This window comes from Asterias rubens, chromosome 6 (genome assembly GCF_902459465.1).
Source record: "Asterias rubens chromosome 6, eAstRub1.3, whole genome shotgun sequence".
Taxonomy (NCBI): domain Eukaryota; kingdom Metazoa; phylum Echinodermata; class Asteroidea; order Forcipulatida; family Asteriidae; genus Asterias; species Asterias rubens.
Window position 1 is genome coordinate 2639588 of NC_047067.1, and position 21105 is coordinate 2660692.

Sequence of the window (21105 nt, forward strand, 5' to 3'; positions counted from 1 at the left end):
CCCTGCTGATCAAACACCAGTGCTTGAATCTGGTGCTCTTAACCGCTCGGCCATGACACAGAGGCTCTTGCAGAGGCTCTTGCATCGTGAGACAGATCAACAAAAATTAAACTCACTTTATTTACTCAAATAGCTAGAGCATTACAAAAGCATGTGTTAGTTACTGGTGTTATTTTTTTATCTTACACTTACCAACAACTTCCACCTTGAACCGACAAGACGCAGTATTCCCAGCCGAGTCTGTGGCAGTGCATGTCACAATCGTCTTGCCAATTTCGAAGACGGAGCCCGATGGCGGGTCACATATGACTAGAACCGCAGTACCAGAGTTATCTGTAACAACTGGGTCGTCCCACGTGACCACGGCATTGTCTTGGCCCACGTCGGTTGGGACCAGCTTGTCGTGGGGACAGTGGATCACAGGTGCTTCCTTGTCTGAAAATAAATAAAGTACTATCAGAGACAGAACAGTTACCATAAAAATTCAAAACACGAAACAAAAAGCAAGAAAAATCACCCTTTCTGAAAATCAATATTTAGAACTAAGAAATTGACGTGACACTATAACTAACCGGTTTGCTATGATGTTTCCTCAAATGATTATTCGTCACTGTTTTCACGAAGGGCATAATAAATTAGCACCACTAACAAACTTTTATGTTTGCAAGAAAACCGCAAGAGGTATACCTATTTGAAATCGTTTTTTACGGGAAACGGTTTGCGGGAAACGGTTGGTCAATAAAACTTTGACATTAATTGTTTTCAAGAATGAAAGTGGGGAACCTTAAAATAATATGTGTATGTTGTTATTTTAATCACAACGTTCTTAATGATTAGTGCGTTGGGCACGAGTTTCTGGTGTTCCATCTTGAACTGAAGGTTACACCTTGCATTACTCTTCTGGAAAAATTCACATTTAAACCATGGAGTTAGAACCTCGAGCTCGAGGTTTAAACTAAACCATACCGCAAGTCATCCTCAAAACCACTGCCCATGTCAAGACCTGTAAACAACACCGCACCAGCACCAGCACGATTTTGTACCTACACTATTTTGTACACTTCTGCTAGCTTTTAAAATTGGTCTTGACACATTGAGTTTACACATGCACAAGCCTTTCTTCAAGGCATTTGAGGCTTGGAGAGCCGCGATCCCAAGCGGCCGGAACGGGAGACCACGCACGCTTCGCCAATTATCTTGAAAAAGGCTAGCTTTGCACTAGCTTATGGATCATCGATATCACCCTCAGTAGGCCTGATTGATTGACTGATCGAATGATTGATTGATTGAATTTATTCAGATCAAAATACAGCAAGAACATGGCAAAAATTCATACACAATGTTTCTCACAATGTTTTTAATATACCATCAACAGCTCTCCATTGCTTGTTACCTAGTAAGTTTATATGCTAAGGCTGGAAGTAGGAGAAACGAAAGCGACTGAAAACACAGGGAACAGACAATTGTCTCTTACCGACGATGTAAAATTTCCACATCCCAGTCTTCCAGGAATCATCAATCTGAGTGGCGTAACCAAAATACTTGATTGGGAGAGGGTTATCATCAGTCCACGATACAAGCCCAGGTTCCTGACTGCAGGTCTGACCCAGTTTGATGTGGCCATTGTTATACGAGATACAGAAGAAGTTGAACTCTGTACCACTCAAGAGGTAGATGTCGTGAACTTCTATGGCTTTAGTACAACTGTCGATGCATCTGTTTTTATAGACAACAAAGTGCAACAAATTAAAACTGGACCTCGAAAGATGCTCTCATCCATGCTCTCATCTCCGGTGGTATACCGGCTCGGGAGTGGCGGAGCTCAGTCTTGATCATCAGGACCATTGCCCCTTCTTGCCCCAAATGAGATCGGAACATTGCACAAAATGAATTATTCGATGAACAGTTCCCGCCCAGTGGGTACTGGACACCTTTGGCAATTGTCAGACAGCAGTATTCACACTGGTGCATCCCAAAAATTAAAATACGCATAACATAACAAATCTGTGAACATTAATTTGGAACTCAATTGGTCATCGAGCGAAGTTGTAAGAGAATAATGAAAGAGGTTACCTCCTTTCGACCTTTCGAGTGTTTAGAGTCTAATAAGACCATTAGTGATCGCTGCCGCACAATTCGCGTCGGATACCGTGCCCGTGTGTCTAGAATTCCATGTTAATTGTAAAACAACTTTTAGTTGACATTCACCCGTCTTCCTTGTGTGTAGTTGCTACTGATATGGCCTTGGTCAGAGCATGGCGCAATCAGAGCTTACTGTTACTTTCTTTATGACCAACTCCTATACAAGGTTATCAATGCGAAATGCGAACAGGGAACTGGTTTAATCAGGATTGTACTCATTCTTTGTTATTCTGCATGCAATCCACTTCAGAAGGAAAGCCTCTTTATACCATTTCACTATTTACTTTATCAAGTTCAGTCTGTTGCCAAGCATTCAGTGCCCGTTTCTTAGCTCATTTTGCTCTCAACATAGGGACCACATAACAAGGAACTAACTTTCAAGTTCAAACATTGAGGGAAAATTGTTTTTGGATTTCGTTACCTGCGTATGAGTGTCTTATGACCGCTGATGACAATCTCATATTGTACTATTTGGTGGTCGGCCTCTGCAGACAGCGTAATGTAAGCACTGCCTTCGGTCTTCACTTCAAATAATATATACCCTGATGGCGTGATTGGATACTTGAAGTATTTGTAGAGCTTGTTGTATGTTGTGGTGTCTTCCACCACAGAAAAGTATCCTTCAAAAACATGGAGGGAAAAATAAAACAATTAACCAATCGTGGCTGAAGGATCCCATCAAGTTCCAAATAAATAATGAATTAAGCCATTCACATTTCTGCCCGTTCTTTTCCGAACCCCCGTTATTTTATCAAGATTGGTACTATTTGAAACGCACACTAATTCCAATATAGAAAACGCCCAGCATGACACGAAATGAAAGTTTGATGAAGCAGTACACTGGATATAGAGGTCTTATAGTAGTATTATGCTAACAAAAAAAAAACAAAAAAATCTTGAAAATTATGGGAAAAGTGTCAGTGACGTATAAAAAGCCCATCAAGCTCTACCCGTCGGAAAGGTAAAATACATTTGTTTGCAAAGTTCGTATCTAACCGAAAAGATGTCATCTTAGGCATGGACGCTTTAGTAGGACACGTATTTTTAGGGCCAAACCACTAAGCTCCTAAACTGAGAGTAAACAACACCCAACCGTTATTTCCCATTTCCAACAATCGTAATAAATAATTATGTCATGCTCTGTTTGGGGCTTCTGAAATGTTAATTCAAGGTTCGATGCATTCTGATCCATTCAGTGCACTTGTTTGGGTTGTGCGCCCAACCTTGCAGTATTATTGCAGGGGAAGAGGAGGGTGTGTGGTGGTACTGGTGCCAACAATTTTCACTCAGAAATCTCAGCTTTAAGTGATTTACTTTTGATGAAGTTTGACTGTTAAAGACACTGGACACACTATTGGTAATTGTCAAAGACCAGTCTTCTCACATGGTGTATCTCAACATATGCATAAAATAACAAACTTGTGAAAACTTGAGCCCAATCGGTCGCCGAAGTTGCGAGATAATAATGAATGAAAATTAACTCTCTCTCGAAAACTGCGTTACTTCAGAGGGAGCCGTTTCTCACAATGTTTTATACTATCAACCTTTCCCATTTACTCATTACCAAGTAAGGTTTAATGCTAATAATTATTTTGAGTAATTACCAATAGTGTCCACTGCCTTCAAAGGGAAAGTATACGTTTCGTAATCACTATTAAAATTAATGGGAATAAAAACCATTGGTTAGAGGCCTTTCGATATAGTATAACGAATTTATACAGAAACGTTTCACTTGATTTTTTTGTTGGTTATGTAATGTTTGTTAATTATTTATGAAGCCCAAAAACTTGGATTTAAGAAGCGTTACTGCAGTAATGTTTCTCAGCTTATTCTGAGTTCCTATTCGCTCAGGCTTTTGGCGATGTAACGCGACCACCTTTTGTAATGAAAATGTGCACATTTTATTGTGTGTGCATCTATATTTAATTATATAGGATTAAAACAATCAAACTGTTCTACAAACGTAAGGTAAACTTTGCCTATAAAGGGCTTCAGGATTTCAAATTGTGCGTACAGAAAACCTCTGATAAAAAAATATATATATATATATATTAACATTTTAACCACTCTGTATTATGCCTGTTCCTTTTTTTCTCTCACAGAACTCGGGAACGCTGAGTATAACTCTCATCGGTGTAAGAGTCAAACCAATTAATATTCTTTATCCCCGATGCAAGTCTAACATCCATGCATTATATACCAATATCATGCAGTGGACAAAATTGAATAAAGAACTTACCACGATCAGTATTGAGATCTGGAATTCCATCTGGAACAAAACAAAAACAGTGAAAATGTAAAAGTTGCATTCAATACAGCGTTAGACAAACCCCTCTGACCTTCGATGAAGGTTACACAACTATTTTCATTCATTATTATTGTCATAGTCAGTTTAATTGAGTGGAAGGAAGTTTCATTGAATGTTTTTAAATCGAACAAAATGCTAGCCTTGAACTCTCCAAAGGTTCTTGTATCTTCATTCTAATTCCACTTTTAAATCTGACAACTGAGGTTTCTAAACTGCCGGTCAGCCTGGTTCCGCTAGCTGCAGGTATCGAGAGTCCTTCTTGTCCCTTTTTCGTTCAGCTTGCTTCCTGTCATTCCAACCCCCCCCACCCATTCATCTTTCCTCTTTCCCATGCCGCCTTCCCCAACCACATTTCCATTCAATTGCAGTATCGGGTGGCTCTGAAGGGAACTAGAGGTGCTGGTCACCTGTTCCATTTTGCCACTCACTGACGATTTTGGTGTAACTTTGGAAACTGACTGAATACTTTTTAATAATTTAGGTTTAAAAAAGACAACAAAATAATGAAGGGAGCGGGATTCGAACAAACAACCTCCGGATCATCCAGAAAACAAAACAAACAAAAACAAAAACACACATTTAACACTAGAACAACTCCGATGGACCAATTAAGAACCGTTTATTTGGATATTGAAAGATTATCAGTTTTGAATTATCAATACCACAAATTCGCTTATGTATTTCTTCTTCGGACAAAACACGGGTTGAAAGTTTTTACATGCATCGAAGTAGATTGTTTTTATGTACTTACAAATATCTCCATTCACTACTCCTAGTGCCATGAATATCAGCGCAACGACCGCCGATGTGCTTAGTGTACCCATGATGTACTGATGGAGGGTTCCGCAGGGTATACTTCTTGGACCACTAGTCCTGGTTCGGCTCCGGCCCAGGCCAATATGGTTCTAATGTCGATGTTTGCACCTCTTTTGTACACATTCCAACTTAAGGTGGCACCATTATGAGAAGGGGTTCCTGCTGACGAGTTAAATTATGTAATATTTCAATATTAATATTTTAATTAACAGTTTATGAAATATCGTATAATTAAACTGCCATTTAGATATTTTTGTCATAAAAATGTGGTATTTTTTTTCCCCAAAGTATTTCGGGTGTCAGTCAGCTTTGTTTCAATAAACTGCTCTTATGAATCAATAAAAATCTCTACGTTTGTATTAATATTTTATGAAAGTCACCCCTTTTTGAGAAAAGGAATAGTCTGATAAAATTGTAAATTTTGCGATTACTGGACAATATGGTCATTCAAATAAGTGAAGTAATTTTAAGTACAGCCATATGTTTTGATTGCCTATACTTATTCTTGCCTCGAGTGTTTCGAGAACAATGCCATATAGAGTAAAAATGCAAACGTTGACAAAAAATGTTGGGGGAAATATGTGGGAAAATGAGAAAGTATTAATAAAGTATTAAATAATCACTGCTCATCATTGTGTTTCTGCTAGGAGAAAAACAAGTAGGTGCTGCTGAAGTTATGAACTTTCTCATTTTGAGAATTTGACGCAATAAAACAATGGTTACTGTAATAGTGTCAGTTATTAACGAACACTTCGCAATTTTTTTGGCCAAGGGCGGGGGTTGGGATGTGTTCACCAATTCTGTGACGCAAAACGAGTTAAGGAAACTTTTTGTCTTTCTCTCTTTTTCATTTTGTGTTAATTATTGATTGTTTTTTTTTGGGGGGGCCATTATACAGGAAGTCATACAAATATTATATACAATTTACAGTGTAATTTATAGGAATCTCATGAGTCATGAGAAAGACAATGAGAGTGTGATCACTGAAATCGGGATACCACAAAGGTAAATCAACAATATAAATGCTATTTTTGCATGGTGAGGTATCAATGTATGTTTGGTTTGCGGTAACACCATGTGTGTATATACTTGCCAGGTAGAGTTTGCTCTTAGAGAACTGTCTTGCTTTATTCTACTGCCGCGGAGTAGATAATCGGAGGTTCGGGAGACTTTTCAGTTCTGAAAAGAACTGTCCTGCTTTTTAACTATTACTAGGGCGGATGGTATAGAAAATAGACTGGACTACTGCTTTAGCTTATAGGATCGTTATTAACTGTTCTGCTCTAGTCATCGTCAGGGGACTACAGCAAGCTATTCGAAACGTTGAGACCAATTCAGAACTGACTCCGCGGCAGTACAGTTAATTACGATCATATTATAAGCTAAAGTAGTAGTCCAGTCTATTTTCTATACCATCCGCCCTGGTAATAATCAAAAAGCAGGACAGTTCTTTTCAGAACTCGAGAAGTTTCCCGAACCTACGATTATCTACTCCGCGGCAGTAGAATAAAGCACTAGCAGTAGAACGCGCTCTAAACCAGTGAAAAGGCAGAATATTTGTACGGGGTGTTATAACACTGAATAGCCTATACTCTGTAATTTCCCGAAGCCTGTGAAAAAAGGGCCACAAAGGCATATAACTTGGGTGGAATTTGAACCCCAACATTTGCCATTCTAGAGCAGGGCCAATTTCATGGATCTGCTTACCGTAAGCACAGAATCGGCGCTTATGTGGCAAGCGTTTCATTGGTTAGCGGCGGTTTTGGCCTCTGCGCGTGCGTACTCCACGCTACTAGAAATTCTACGCAGAAATACGGCGCTTGCACCGTAAGCGGGGAATCGTGATCGTAAGCGCAGAATTTGGCGGTAAGCAGAGCCATGAAATTGGACCCAGATGTCTTGGCCAGCTTCAACAGAGCCGCAAACCCAACATGCATGCTTTCCCCTTTGAGTAGCTTGAGCCCATACATTACATTCACGGTTCCCAAAAAAATTGTAAGTTACCGATATCCTACCGTTCGAATTTAACTAACTGGTGAACAGTATACAATTGTTGCACGCTGTGCCGGGGTCCATGGCGTTTTGTATAACCGAGGGGGGAAACGGCACCCGAGGCGAAGCTGAGGGTGCCATTTCCCCTTGATCGTGTACAACCCCATAGACCCGAGTCACAACGTGCAACAATTGTTTTGTTATACCTTTGTTTAGTTATTGTTCCTCTTCTCTAAGTTCTGTTGTCAATTTCAAACATTATTACGACGGACTATTCATTGTTTAATAAGCTGACGAACAAGAAACAATTCCCTCGAACCCGCGGTTGTTTCGTACAGAGCGCTGGACATCGCCAATGCTGGGAACGATCAAGGTGATGTTCACCGGTGTACATCACTTTTCATGTTACCCGGCCAGTCGAGCCATGTAAATTTAGTTTTGTCTGTTTGGCGCGCCATAGGCCTTCTCTCTAATTTGCATTTTATGCTTTCCTTGCGTCAGAGATGCACCCATACCATTGTGTTTGATAGTCTAACTCATTCAAGCGTACCCCTATATAAATGAAGCGCTTTCTCAGCTTCCCCATTCAGGTGATTTCACAAACACACCGAGTATCATCTATCTTTGCCAATAATACTTTAAACCTGACTTAGTGCCCTCCCACCCTCCCGATCCCCGGGCAAAGGGTTTAATTTGATAAAATATTTTATTTTGTATTTCCAGTCGCCGTTTTTCTTTCTCTCTTTTTTCAAAATTGTGTTTTTTCAGGCATGCCGTCTTTTGAGTCGTGCTTCTCCTGTGGAATGTCTGGCCATTGGTCCAGAAATTGCCCCTACTCCTTTGGTTCCAACACCTACTCACGTTACCGAAATCAGGCAAGACCCACACCAGCCGTCCCTTTCACCGGGCAGAGACCTCCATTCCCATCATGGCACGCCCCATCCTACCAGTTCCAGAGAGCATTGCCCCAAACAGGCAACCAGGGAATTCCCCGACAGGGTCTTTTGATACCGCCAGTACCAGCACCGCCTCAACATTGCCAAAGGCACAGTAAAGACAATATTCGCAATAAGTTCGATGACGTTCTGAAGGTACATTGTTTTCCTGAAAAGGCATCCTTACAGTCTGATAATTTACCAGTTAAAGGGAGACTAAAACAACATGTTAAATTCTGGCGTGATATAGGTTCCCCTGACATGATTTTATCAATAATCGAGCACGGTTATGTAATCCCTTTTGAAGAGGAACCCCCTCCTATGTTTTTCAGGAATAATAAGTCGGCCTTACGCGAGGCCAAATTTGTAACAGATTCCATTTTAGATTTACTGGCTTCTTCCCGTATTTCAGAAAAATCTCATCCTTATCGTGAACAGTCCTTTATCTGTCTCATGCTCAGCTTCCAAGAAAAATAGACTTATTCTTGATCTCAGCGTTCTCAACAAATTCATACCAAAAACGCGCTTTAACTTGGACGACTGGAAATCGGGTATTCAATTTCTGTCACAAAATGCTCTCATGGTTACATTCGATTTAAAATCGGGCTACCATCATTTCGACATTGCCCCTGCCTCCCAATGTTATCTGGGATTTTCTTGGTCTATTAACGGGGTAGTCAGACATTTCGAATTTACAGTTCTGCCTTTCGGACTCAAATCCGCTCCTTACATATTTACCAAAGCTCTGAAACCTTTGGTCACCCACTGGAGGTCATGTGGAGTTTTAATAGCTCTCTACTTGGATGATGGTTTCATTGTCATCCCTAGACCAAAGGAATCATCAAAACACAACCAGATTGCCTTAAACATCTCTAACCACATTCGTTCTGATCTTTTAGAAGCAGGTTTTGTATACAATATTTCTAAGAGTATTTGGAGCCCTGTAAATACTATCGATTGGTTAGGTATGAGATGCGACACTGCACAGGGCACACTTAAGATTCTTGATCGTAGGATTGTTAAGATTAATAAATCCATTGATTTTCTTCTACAGCAACATACATCTCTCACAATAAGAGATTTGCATTCATTCGTGGGCCAAATTATTTCGTTGTCCCCCGTTGTTGGTAGTATTTCTAGATTAATGACTCGTCACTGTCAAATGACAATCGCAGCCGCCTTTGATGAAAACGTTCCAGTCGTTCTTACAGATTTCTGTCTTTCTGTCCATTCACAATTGACTGCTTTGCTAATTTTTACAATGCTAAACTGCCCCGATTTTATTCTCGTTTTAGGAACCCAGGTTCTTCGGGTGTAGACGCCTTTGCCCAGAACTGGCACGGTGAAAATGCATTGTTGGTTCCCCCTGTAGCCTAAGTGGCATCCACCCTTAAACACATGCATCTTTCCAAATGTAAAGGCGTAATAATTTTCCCCTGGTGGCCTTCGCAACCCTTCTGGCCCTTACTATGGTCCCAATACCGTACCTGGGTCAAGGACATCATTACTGAAGGTGGTTATCTCGCACTTAAACATGGCAGAAATCACAACTCCCAATATGGCTGCGTTGCAGCCGCATATCTAGACTTTGTTCCAGTTTAATCCCTTCTCACTCTTGTACAGTGTGAGTATCACATATTTTCATTCTTAATTCTTCCTCTCTTTTTTTTGTGTGCATACAGATAGTCCGAAACCACCCATTTTGGCTCGATTTCCCCCTCAATTTCCAAGCCCAGAAAGAAATAATGCTGCTAGATGTAATCTTTGCTAAATCCGAGGGTACGGTTATGGCTTATTTCTATAAATGTCGTCAATTTTTGTCCTGGTTAGAATTGCAAGGTATTCCTCCGGTGCTCCCCTTTTCTGAACAAGTGTTAGCAATTTACCTGTCACATATAAAATCACATTCAAACTCTGATAGTGCTTTGATTTCTACTGCTGCTTCATTGAGATGGTTACATTCATTGGTTAACGTCAAAAGTAACCCGCTTGATGCACCCATCATTCAACATGTGATAGTCAGCGGTAGGCGGGAACTACATCATCCGCCCGCACAAAAACAGCCAATTTCCCTTAGCCAAGTCAAAGCCATTGTCGACCTTTTCGCGGGTCCTGATGCCTCGCTTTTAGATCTTAGATCTGCCTGCTATGTCTCCCTCAAATATGCTCTTCTTTTTCCTCACAATGAGATGGCAGGTATGAAGGCTACCCACTTATCTGAATTGCCAAACAATAAGGGTATTTCAATCTTTATCCCAAAATCAAAAACCGACATTTTCAGGGATGGTAGTACTGCTTTTCTTTGCGACACACTGGACACCTACTCACCAGTTGCGATTTTACGCCGATTTTTAGAGGCTGCCGGGATCAATCTGGGTCAAGACAAATATCTGTTCACCCCTGTTATATTTTTGTCCAGTACAAAAACGTACAAAATTAAGTTACTTAAGTTACACTAGGTGCAGAGAGTTGTTTTTTGAGGCCCTTAGGCGCATAGGCGTAACCGATCCAAAGGTATACGGCCTTCATAGCCTAAGATCCCCCGCCTGCAGGCGGGGCTTCCCACCTAGCTAACAAACATGTGTCACATCCCGGAATTGGAATTTAGCAAAAACGAGACATAACCTTCGGTAGTTTTGTTTCATACACACACAGGAGAGGGTCAATCACACGCAATATCCACAAATTCATTTACGAATGAAACTATTTACATTTATTTACAAATCTCCCTATTTACAACACAATAATTATTATTTATACACGAGAGCAATAATAACACAATCTGCTTAGACGTTGTCACCACACGGAGGCTCCACCCGTAGTGTTTGTTTGGGGTGCGGTACGTGGGGTGTCGGCACCAGGCCCGCCGAACACCAAGTCCTTCCCGTCTATAACAACTCTTTCGTTTCGTCCTTCCGGTTTATATACATCTTTCTCTGTCTTCCACCATGTGCGGTTCTCCCTTCACAGGTAATAGTGGGGTTTCTTCTCCCAGATTGGGACCCTGGAAAGTACACATAATAACACCTTATAACCTCTGCAATATTATATACAAAAACTGCTATCAAAAGGCGACTTTAATGCTTGGAAAACGCTACTCACTTAGTTTCAACCATAAGTCTACGACTGTTTGGTGAACATTAATCGTTTTGACAATATTAACAAAATAAAAGCTCCACAAGTTTGTTTTAAAGGAAATTTCTTCGTCAAACACAAACTCCAAATTACTTGATCTCAACATCTTAATCAGACAAATACTTCCTCAAATTAAATTATTAAACACAACAAAATATGATTACTTACAGGTCGTTCTTTCGATCCTGGCATAGAGTAGTATATGTACGCCAATGAAACTGCTTTTAATGATCAGTTTACACAATATTATATAGGCTGCACTTGACACTCTCGGAGCACTCAATTGCTCAATCAATAAGATAAACAGAATTTAATCTGGAAACAGCTCAGTTCTCAATAACTGGCTGACATTTGAGGCTGACAAATACACCGTCCTCTCCTCTGATCTCCAGTCGCAAGTGCCCACTCAATTAATATTTTCTCCAGACGAAAGATTTTTGAAACCCGCGAAAAGGTGTACCCCGTGACTTCAATGTATTGTTACCAAAAGGGGTGCATCATCCAAAATCTTGTTACTCTGTAACGCAAACTTAACTTTGTACAAAAAGTAATTTCTCAAACTAATTCACTTCGTGACAACATGTTCCTGAAGCTTTGATAATGCAACAAGGTCGCTGGAAGACCACTGAGGCTAAAAACAGATACGTCAAATGGGATATCAAACAAAGACTATAGACATGTCAGGGACACTCTTCAAAGAGTAGCCTTACTGTATAACGGTCGGGTGATCCGTCCAGTATAATAAGAGAGTTTTTCTATTATAAGAGAGTTGATACGTTTTAAGGAGCAGACGAGTTTTTTCTATTATAAGAGAGTTGAAACGTACTTATTATTTGAATTTATTGGAATTCTGCATTAATAATTTAAGGAGCAGACGATCCGAAACGACTAAGTGGCTAGTAGATTTGAGTTTTAAATATTGTTATGTTAAGAAAATTGTCCGACTCGTTGAAATTGTGCATATACGTAATTTGGCTGTGTATAATGATTTGCATCAGAATTTTCCTATTACTATATTTAACATTACGAAACAGCCAGGTGGCTCGTCCAGAGATTTGAGATATGAGAATTTTGTTCTATTTAAGGAGAGTTTGACATGTACTTAATTTGAATCTATACGAAATTTTTGTTCTAATTATAAGAGAGTTGCTGTACTTAATTCGAATTTATTGAGATTCTGCATCTGCAAGGAATGATTCTGCAAGGAATGATCAGAAACGACTAAGTTGAATAAGATTAATTGAAATTGTGCACGAACGAGCTAGATGATAAAATGATCCGACATGGTCAGATGACCAGTTTAGTGTGTTAAAAAAAAAATAAAAAAATAAAAAAAAATGTTGGTCAGATGACCAGAAGTGATACATGAGGATCAGATGATCCAGTGCTGTATTTCTTAAATTTGGAAGTTAAAAAAGGGAATTTAAGACTCGGTGTTTGTGATCCCACCATTATCCCATGCTGTAAATAAATAATTTGAATCAAATCCTATTGCCTCCTTTTTCTTTTATTATGGCGTGTCCATTAACACTAAGCTGTTTTTCCAAAAACAGTGAATGGCCTGACGTTTTGACCCTTCTTTCTCGAAGGTTAAAATGACCGCACAACAACCAACCCGATCGAGGTTGTTTGCAACAGCCAATTCTATTTTCTATAAGCCACGTGACTCCGGTCGCAAATAATTTATTGTAACTTCATAGCACAATCAAGACATGGCATTCCATTATACACTGCTGTATATAGAGACAACCAACGGTATACGCACAGGCGGGTCCATACCATCTCACCAGCAGTAGGAGTTGCTCATAACCCGTCCGCAAAGATGGACCAGAGTGTCCCCGCCGAGAGCCGAAAAGCAAAATGGCTGACTCTCGTCGCTGCCCACCTTTGCTTCATGTTATGGGAAGGGCTGTGCAAAAGTTTAGGAGTGATGTTGCAGTCGGCAAGAGATCAGTTCGATTCGGAGACATGGGCTGTGGGTTCCAGCATCGGTCTGATGGTTGCGTCCAGAGGATTTTCAGGTTTGAAACATTTTGTCAAATTGGGTCAAATTTTCACAAAAGTGGCAGAAACACAAGTTTCGTTAAGCAATTTGTATTGACAACAATTTAACTTCAATTTCAAATTCAATTTCAATATTTAATTAGTCACTACATGGAATTAATTTTTCTGGGTTACAAGTTTACATAATTAATATTTATCGAAAAAATATTTTATCGAAAATACTTATGAAAATACATATCAAAAAATAAACACACAAAACCACAAACTGTACTCTAAAACCTTCGAAGTCAGAATTTACCACAAACTGGGTCCTCTGCACATGGGGCTTGACCCCTTTGCTTGGTCAATATGATCCCAAAGTGGGTCAAAATATTAGGGTCAGCCTGACACGCCTGGGTCGGGGGGGGGGGGGCTCGGAACCGTTTTAAAAACTGTATATCCCCTTCTATGAAAGGTTATTTAGCGCGCATCCCAGGAAGCACTCGGCACTATTGGTAATTACTCAAAATAGTTGTTAGCATAAAAACCTACTTAGTAACGAGCAATGGCAAGCTGTGTAATGATATAACACATTGCAAGAAACAGCTCCCTCTGAAGTAACGTAGTTTTCGAGAGAAAAAAAGTAAATTCTCACTATAATAATATTTGAATTGAATTAAAGACCTCAACTGAGGTCTCGAATTCAATCATCTGAAAGCAGACATTCAATTACTTGTGTGACAAGGGTGTTTTTTCTTCCACTATTTTCTCTCAAATTTGATCACCACCGAGTTGTTATTTTCACAGGTTTGTTATTTTTATGCATAAGTTGAGATACACCAAGTGAGAATACTGGTCTTTGACAATATTACCAATAGTGTCCACTGGCTTTATAAAGGGTTTGCTACACCTTTTGTAGATCATGGTTTTGGTCTGTGAATGCAGATGTGAGTGAAGATGCGTGTAATATTATATTTTACCAGTAGAAGTTTAAGCCTCATTGGCCTTTAAGTTTTTCTGTGGAGGAAAGGAGAAGGCAAAGACAAAGAAAAGTAGTATGTTTCGCTTATTACGGTAATTTGTCACAATCGAAATAAGGCTGATACGGAAATACGCAGAAACCCTAAAAATCAAAGAACAATATTTATATGTTTTCTAAAGCACGCAATCTCTAAAATTTAACCATTAAAAGATGGAAAGTAAATAATAGGATGTCATTTTCAAAACAAAATTGTTGAAGTTACTCTTGTATAAAATTCTCTTTGAAAAGGGCTCTGGACACGTTTGGTAATTTTCAAAGACCAGTGTTGGTGTATATAGGTTTACCCAACATGTCCATAAACATAATACAAATCTGTGAAAGTTGCAAGAATTTTGTTTTCTTGAAAACTACGTAACTCCAGAGGGAGTCATTTCTCACGATGTTTTATACTTCAACAGCACTCCATTGCTCGACCAAGTACGCTTTGATGCAAATTAATTATTTTTAGTAATTACCAATAGTGTCCAGTTCTTTGAGAGTTAATAATTCATGAACTTAATCTCTGAGTACGACTGGATATGTTTTTATTTAGGTCCATTGTTACGACTGCTTGAGGTTAAGTTCCAGTACCGTCAAATAGCCTTCGTGAGTGGCCTTGCAGCAGGCATTGGTGTTGTAGCAGCCTCATTCACAACAAACGTTGTCCACTTTGCCCTTTGTCTTCTATTGTTTCCCGGTAAGTGTAAACGATGTGTGGGTTGTGCAAAGCCACCTCTTTAAAAGAAAATATTTAAACATTTCCCACGTCCATTGAATAACATTTAGTGGGAAACACATTATAAAAACAACATTGTTATGGGCAACTTCATTGACCTAGAAACCTACTTCAACACAAGACACTTTGCCATAACAACGGAGGAACACTATTATGTGGAATGTGTTGAATATAGATCGTTTTTGAAAGGGCAAGGACACCAAGGAATGTTCTCCTGGGTAAGTTTTCACTGTAGCATTTCAAGGGCCTTCGTGTCTGATGGGATTTGTTTTATTTTATGCTTATCCAAACTCTTAAAAATGTTGGACTTGTCACAACTTTAGAAGTATACCGAAACAGATGGCTAGCCTATACGAACACCCCTTTTACGACCCGCACCGCATTTTACACGTCGTCCTGTCAGTCAGTGAACTAGGTAATGGTAGAAGACTTTTCTTGAAATATTATTCCATAAAATGCTTTACTTTTTGATAAAACATTAAAACAATTATAAATTTTGGACAACGAGAATTACGGATTATAGTAAACACATCATGACACGGCGAAACGTGCGGAAACCAAGGGTGGGTTTTTCCGGTTATTCTCCCGACTCCGATGACCAATTAGGCCTACATTTTCACAGGTTTGTTATTTTATATATAAGTTGTGATACATGAAGTGTGGGCCTTTGGACAAGACTGTTTACTGAAAGTGTCCAATGGCTTTAAAGCACATGCGTGTAACCACCTTTGGCCTCGCATCATTTCACATGACCTTCTTGGTTCTGTAGATTCGCAGCTAAACCCCACGTACATGTGTATGCATTACACAACCAACACATGGGCCAGTCTAGTGCCGTACGTGTTATACAAGGGGTTAATTAAGGCGATTTGGGAGTCAGATGACTACACAGTCGTTTATGTCCTAGGAAATGTCAAAAAAATCAACTTTTTGTCAGAACTGTAGACCTTTGAACGCTAGGTGGCAGCAGACTTGGACTACCGGGTAATTTCCAATGTTTATGAGCATGCTCACAATTCAACAATAATGGATTTACCTGGTAAATCTGCTGTCACATAAAACCCAAAAGTCCCCCATTCTCATGCCCAAGTTCAAAGAGCAATTTCCAGTCTATCACCCGTGCTTTTCAGTTCATTTATTTTATTTTGTCTTTTATTTTCACCAGGTTTGTCGTTTCGACTCAAGAAGCAATTTTTCAGTCTATTACCCGTGCTTTTTGTTTCGTTTATGTGTCTTTTATTTTCACCAGGTTTGGCGTTTGGACTTATTCTGAACTCAGCACTTGTACTACTCGGTCATCATTTTACAGAGTTCTACGCATGCGCAAACGGTGTTGCTTACTCGGGTCTCTCCGTCGGTATCTTGGTATTTGCTCCTCTGTCTCAGTTGCTATTCGATACGTATGGTTGGCATGGCGCCCTCTTGCTGATTGGAGGAATACAGTTTCATCTTGCCGTCTTGGGATGTCTTCTCAGACCAGTGAATACGTCATCTCAAATCCAACATGGCGGATATTCCGAGCTTAACACACAACCAAGCACGTGTCATGAAGAACATGGTGAAGAATCTACGTGTCTTGAAAAAGGAAGATCTCTTGACCGGTGTAAAAATCTGTTTAGGAAATTCATTAAAGCTACAAGTTTAGACTTGTTCAGCGAGGTATCATACTTGACTTTGATAGCTTGTGTTTGTAACGTGTGTTTTGTCAACGTGTCATGGCTAGTATACTCGGTCCCTCATCTCCTCATCAAAGGTCTAACGGTGTACAATGCTACCATTATCGTCTGTGCTGGCGGGATCGGAATCTTCATCGGGCAAATAAGCCATGGACTCTTGGTTGATTTCCATGTGGTGAAGGGACGAACAATGCTTTACGCGGCAAACATCACTATAGGGTTAACTCTACTCAGCGACCCATTGCTCAACTGTACATGGCCGCTAGTTGCCAATAATTTCTTCTTCGGGATTGGCATTGGCATCACGTTGCCTCTGACGTATACTATGATGAGAGAAGTGGTGGGCGTGGCCAGAATGACCAGTGCATTGGGCTGGGCGGAGCTGGTTGGAGGAGTGTTGCGAGTTGTTGCGAGTTTTATGACTGGTAAGCGAGATTTTCATGAATTAAAAAACAAAACAATTAAATTTATGTCATCCAGTTTTTTAATTTGTCAACTTTCAACAATACGACGGTTCTAGATCAATTTCTTGATTTAAAAACATGTCACAATATTTGAATCTGAGAAGGGTTCCCGTCTAATATTAGACTTGAATCAAGTCCCAATCCGGACCCCAACCTGATCGCTGCTGCAATAACTACATTTTGACGATGGGCGTACTTGTCTTATGTGACTGCTGGCGCGTTACATGTGTTTGGGACCTTACACGATATTAACGGACTTGAATCAAGTCTAGTCTAATATCCGCTCCGGATATTTTGGCAAAAGGCCTATCTTAAAAACGCAACCACATTATTTGAAATGAAATTTGCACACGCTATATAGTTCCAATGTGTAGGCCTACATCTACATTTATATAGGATTAAAACAGTCGAACGATTTCATGAACTAAAGGCCATACTTTGCTTCAAAGGCAAACCAGACTATTCAATTCTATTAAATCATGTTCAATTCAAAGTTCGTCATGTCAGCATTAAAAAAAAACATAATCTTCAGTTTGCATAAAACGACAAATCAAATCTATTATTCAAACATTACTACAACACGATAATTATTATATCAACAACAAAGGGTGTGCCCTAATGTTTTGGTTTATTTATTCATTTGTGTATTCATTTCCTTTTCAGGCTGGTTTTACGACCAAAGTGGAAGTTATGACTCTGCGTTCATTCTTTTGGGATGTATGTCGATTTTAGTTATTGTATTTCTCATCCTTGAAGACATTGTATACGCCATACGTGAGAAAAGAAGATCGCATCATCACGCTTCGCCAAGGTGAGGAGATGGATGCAACAACACAAGGTAGCCTCAGAAGAATACCAATTACAATGCTTTTACAAAAGGTCTTTTATTACAAATGGAGTAAAACGCAACTACAAAGATGGCGACGAAAACAAACACAAGCCCACGCAAGAGGGCGCTATTACAACTACTGGCGCTTCAAAAACTAACAACCAACATTTCAGACCAAACACCCTTAATGCTTGTGAATATCACCAGGGGTGTATAGTATCAGAATCCTTACAAAGACACCGTTGACCTCGCATTCATTTCAAATGGAGATTCGCAGTAAAATCCTATGTACGCGCTGGTCTTTTTTTGTGCTTGATATCTGGGGTCGTGCTTGACATCTGGGGTAGTCGCGTGCGCCTTGACAAAAGGCTAGCGTAAACGTTGCTGGTTTGTTATTTTGAGCGAAACATGTGTGAGGGTTATGTGTTTTATACAACGGGTTGTTTTTTGTTTTTCTTTGGTCCTTTTGGGCATGCAGTCTGTGAAATGAAATTCGCCTTTCAAAATTCTCGTCTGGACATGATGTAAAGATAGGCCCAGAATACATTAAATGCACTGGACACTGCTAGTAATTACTCAGAATAATTATTAAACCCACACAATATCTTAAGGTGTCTTATAGGTGTCTTTTACACTTGCCAAATAATGAAGTTTGTATGAACGGGCTGTGTGCTGTAAAAAAAAAATACTTTGAAATGTAATAAAGCTCACTATATTTAGATAAAACGTGTCTACGATAAATCTTTATTCTTGTTGGCAAGAGCTACTGTTTCCGGAGATTCGGTCCCTGAAAAACTGTCTACAAACTACTTCTGATAGCGCCCTCTTTTGAAACATCCTCATCCTCATCCATGGGACCGAATCTCCGGCGGACAGAGTTCACGGGTACCGGGGCAAAGTCAACAGTAGGCCTGTTAAGTTTAAGTTTCACTTGTATATAAAACCATGTCTACCCACATGTATAAACTGATTATGACCTAATTGGCATAAAGCCGTGGGCCTACTCTTGAAGCAACACTTTCTTGCTTTATGGTTTTCACCGTCAGAGAAATTAATTATTGTTTCATCAAGTAAAATTTCTTTTAAATAACTACAGTAGAATGCTCATTCAAAATATTGCGAAACTAGACAGTGACGTCACATTCGAGGCTCGTGAAAAAGACAGGGGACCAGTCTAAGTGAGGGTACAACTCGCATTGTCAAGAGCGGGCGCTATTTATGCCGCTTATAGACCTTATCGCAAATACCAATGCGCAAGCGCAGACTGTTGAATGAGGTGCATTGTGGGATGTATATGGATCAAATTTGGGTACCAGCAAGACCACAATGCACCTAATCCCAAGCTTTACGCGCGCGCCCCGGTATTTGCGAAAAGGTCTATGAAGGGTGCGTTCATTTAGCTTCCCTGGGTCGAACCCGGTGTGTGCGGGTTTTTTTTTCCAGGACGAACGCGGGTAATTATCTGCACACGTTCGTCCTGGAAAAAGGAAACGCCACACGCCGGGGTCGACCCGGGGAAGCTAATCGAACGCACTCAAATGTTCGGTCACAGATCAGCGGTGCATGCCACTAAATAAACTCCGCCCCCCAGCATACAATGCAAAATGCTTAATATTTAACAAAACACGAAACATCTTAGAAGTCTCACAGCTTCGTACAATAAAGAGGACATTATTCACCGACTCTTGAACTGTTATCCTCTGCTCGATATTTGTTTATGGGAGTCACATGGCCCGCCGAGTTATTCTCCATCCAAATAAAAACACCCTTTCATCGGAGTAATTTTCTAAACGTCCAAGTGTCAATCTTGAAAACCAATGTCCCTACACCTCTCGGAAAATAAGACCATTTATTTCAGGGTATCTGTCATCCAAAATACCTCAAGTTGGAAGTCAGCTATTCCCAAGGTCACAACCGGGCAAATTGTTTACACTTTATTCCTTTTTTTGGAGCTCTCAAATAATGTCTATAATCGAATATTGTGAGAGCCTAGAAAACTTTAATGAGGCCGGTGAGGCCGGTATTTCATGTAATACTATCCAGAGGACATTATTGCATATGCAATAATGTCCGCCGGACGGTTTTGCATACGCAATCGTGTTCACCCGGACGCTGCTGCATAATGCGGTTGTGTCCGCCCCTTGCAAAACCGTCCTTGCAGTAAAATAATCGGCCTTGGTCGACGGAACACGTTCGCCATTTTTTTACAAGCTAAGTGCGTGTCATGAATGACATGGGAAAGGTTCGGCCGTTTGGTATTCGCAGTAATCATTAATTAGGTGAATATTCATGCTACGTACGTCTAGGTCAGTGCACATATACATGTACTGTCATGTACATGTCCGCCGGACGGTTTTTGCAAAGCCCCGGACACGATTGCATATGCAAAAGTGTCCGGAGAGGACAGTATTGCATGGTGGACACAATTGCGCTCCGTTCGTTCCTGATGGGCACAAGTGGCAGCGTGACTTGCAGTCATCGTCTTTTCAAAACGCGTTGACAAAAATATTGCCAAATTAATTGACACTTTAATTTGGAACAGCGGTAAAAACAAAAATGACTTGAAATCATTACTTTCCAGTTTTCCTTGAACCTCAGCACCCTCAACAATCGATCACCGAAACCGTTCTGCTGTGAGCCCCATAATACTGACGACGTAGCGAGGCTTACAACCACATCATTGATTTTCACAAGTTTGTTTTGGGAATCGGATGAATCAAGGAAATACTGAAAGTTTTCCTTTTTATGTGTGTTGAGGAGGAATGTCAAAAAAAAGAGAGATATAATGTCAGAGAAGATTTACGAGAACATCCATTAGTCAATACTTAGAGAGATAACCTTTCTCTGTGGTTAGTCTTTACCATTCGTTCGCTCACAAATTTGGAGAAGAAACTTATTTTGATGTATACATCGAAAGAAGGTGTGGCACCGTGCGTCTCTAATTATACCAAAGTCAACCAGTCGGATTAGAGAAAACAATAACCATCTGGGACAATTATTGTTACAGGCCAGCAGTCTCCAACTGAGCCTAACAATCGATCTAATTGGTTGCGGAAACAGGAGGAGGG

At 40.1% G+C, this 21105-nt stretch overlaps 2 protein-coding genes across 2 annotated transcripts; both read left to right on the forward strand.

Moving 5' to 3' along the window:
* Window positions 1–8028: 8028 nt before the first annotated feature.
* On the forward strand, window positions 8029–14092 carry LOC117291278. Its single transcript, XM_033772910.1, has 3 exons — window positions 8029–8349; window positions 9876–10460; window positions 14072–14092. The coding sequence occupies exons 1-3, from the start codon at window positions 8029–8031 to the stop codon at window positions 14090–14092; spliced, it is 927 nt and encodes a 308-aa protein (XP_033628801.1).
* Window positions 14093–14233: 141 nt separating this feature from the next.
* LOC117291279 (monocarboxylate transporter 12-like) lies at window positions 14234–18809 on the forward strand. The gene is made up of 4 exons (XM_033772911.1): window positions 14234–14258; window positions 14886–15029; window positions 16318–17169; window positions 17872–18809. Exons 1-4 carry the CDS (start codon window positions 14234–14236, stop codon window positions 18021–18023), a joined length of 1173 nt encoding a protein of 390 aa, XP_033628802.1. The 3' UTR covers window positions 18024–18809.
* The last annotated feature ends 2296 nt before the right edge of the window (window positions 18810–21105 follow it).

What these genes read in the sequence shown, in the direction of transcription:
- LOC117291278 (XM_033772910.1), top strand. Translation starts at nt 8,029, where the DNA reads ATGCCGTCTTTTGAGTCGTGCTTCTCCTGTGGAATGTCTGGCCATTGG. An exon ending in AGTTCGATGACGTTCTGAAG is followed by an intron (nt 8,350 to 9,875) that starts GTACATTGTTTT and finishes GTGTGCATACAG; the next exon opens with ATAGTCCGAAACCACCCATT. An exon ending in TCTTTATCCCAAAATCAAAA is followed by an intron (nt 10,461 to 14,071) that starts ACCGACATTTTC and finishes GTTTTTTCTTCC; the next exon opens with ACTATTTTCTCTCAAATTTG.
- LOC117291279 (XM_033772911.1), top strand. Translation starts at nt 14,234, where the DNA reads ATGGTTTTGGTCTGTGAATGCAGAT. An exon ending in TTTGGTCTGTGAATGCAGAT is followed by an intron (nt 14,259 to 14,885) that starts GTGAGTGAAGAT and finishes GTTTTTATTTAG; the next exon opens with GTCCATTGTTACGACTGCTT. An exon ending in TGTTGCGAGTTTTATGACTG is followed by an intron (nt 17,170 to 17,871) that starts GTAAGCGAGATT and finishes TTTCCTTTTCAG; the next exon opens with GCTGGTTTTACGACCAAAGT.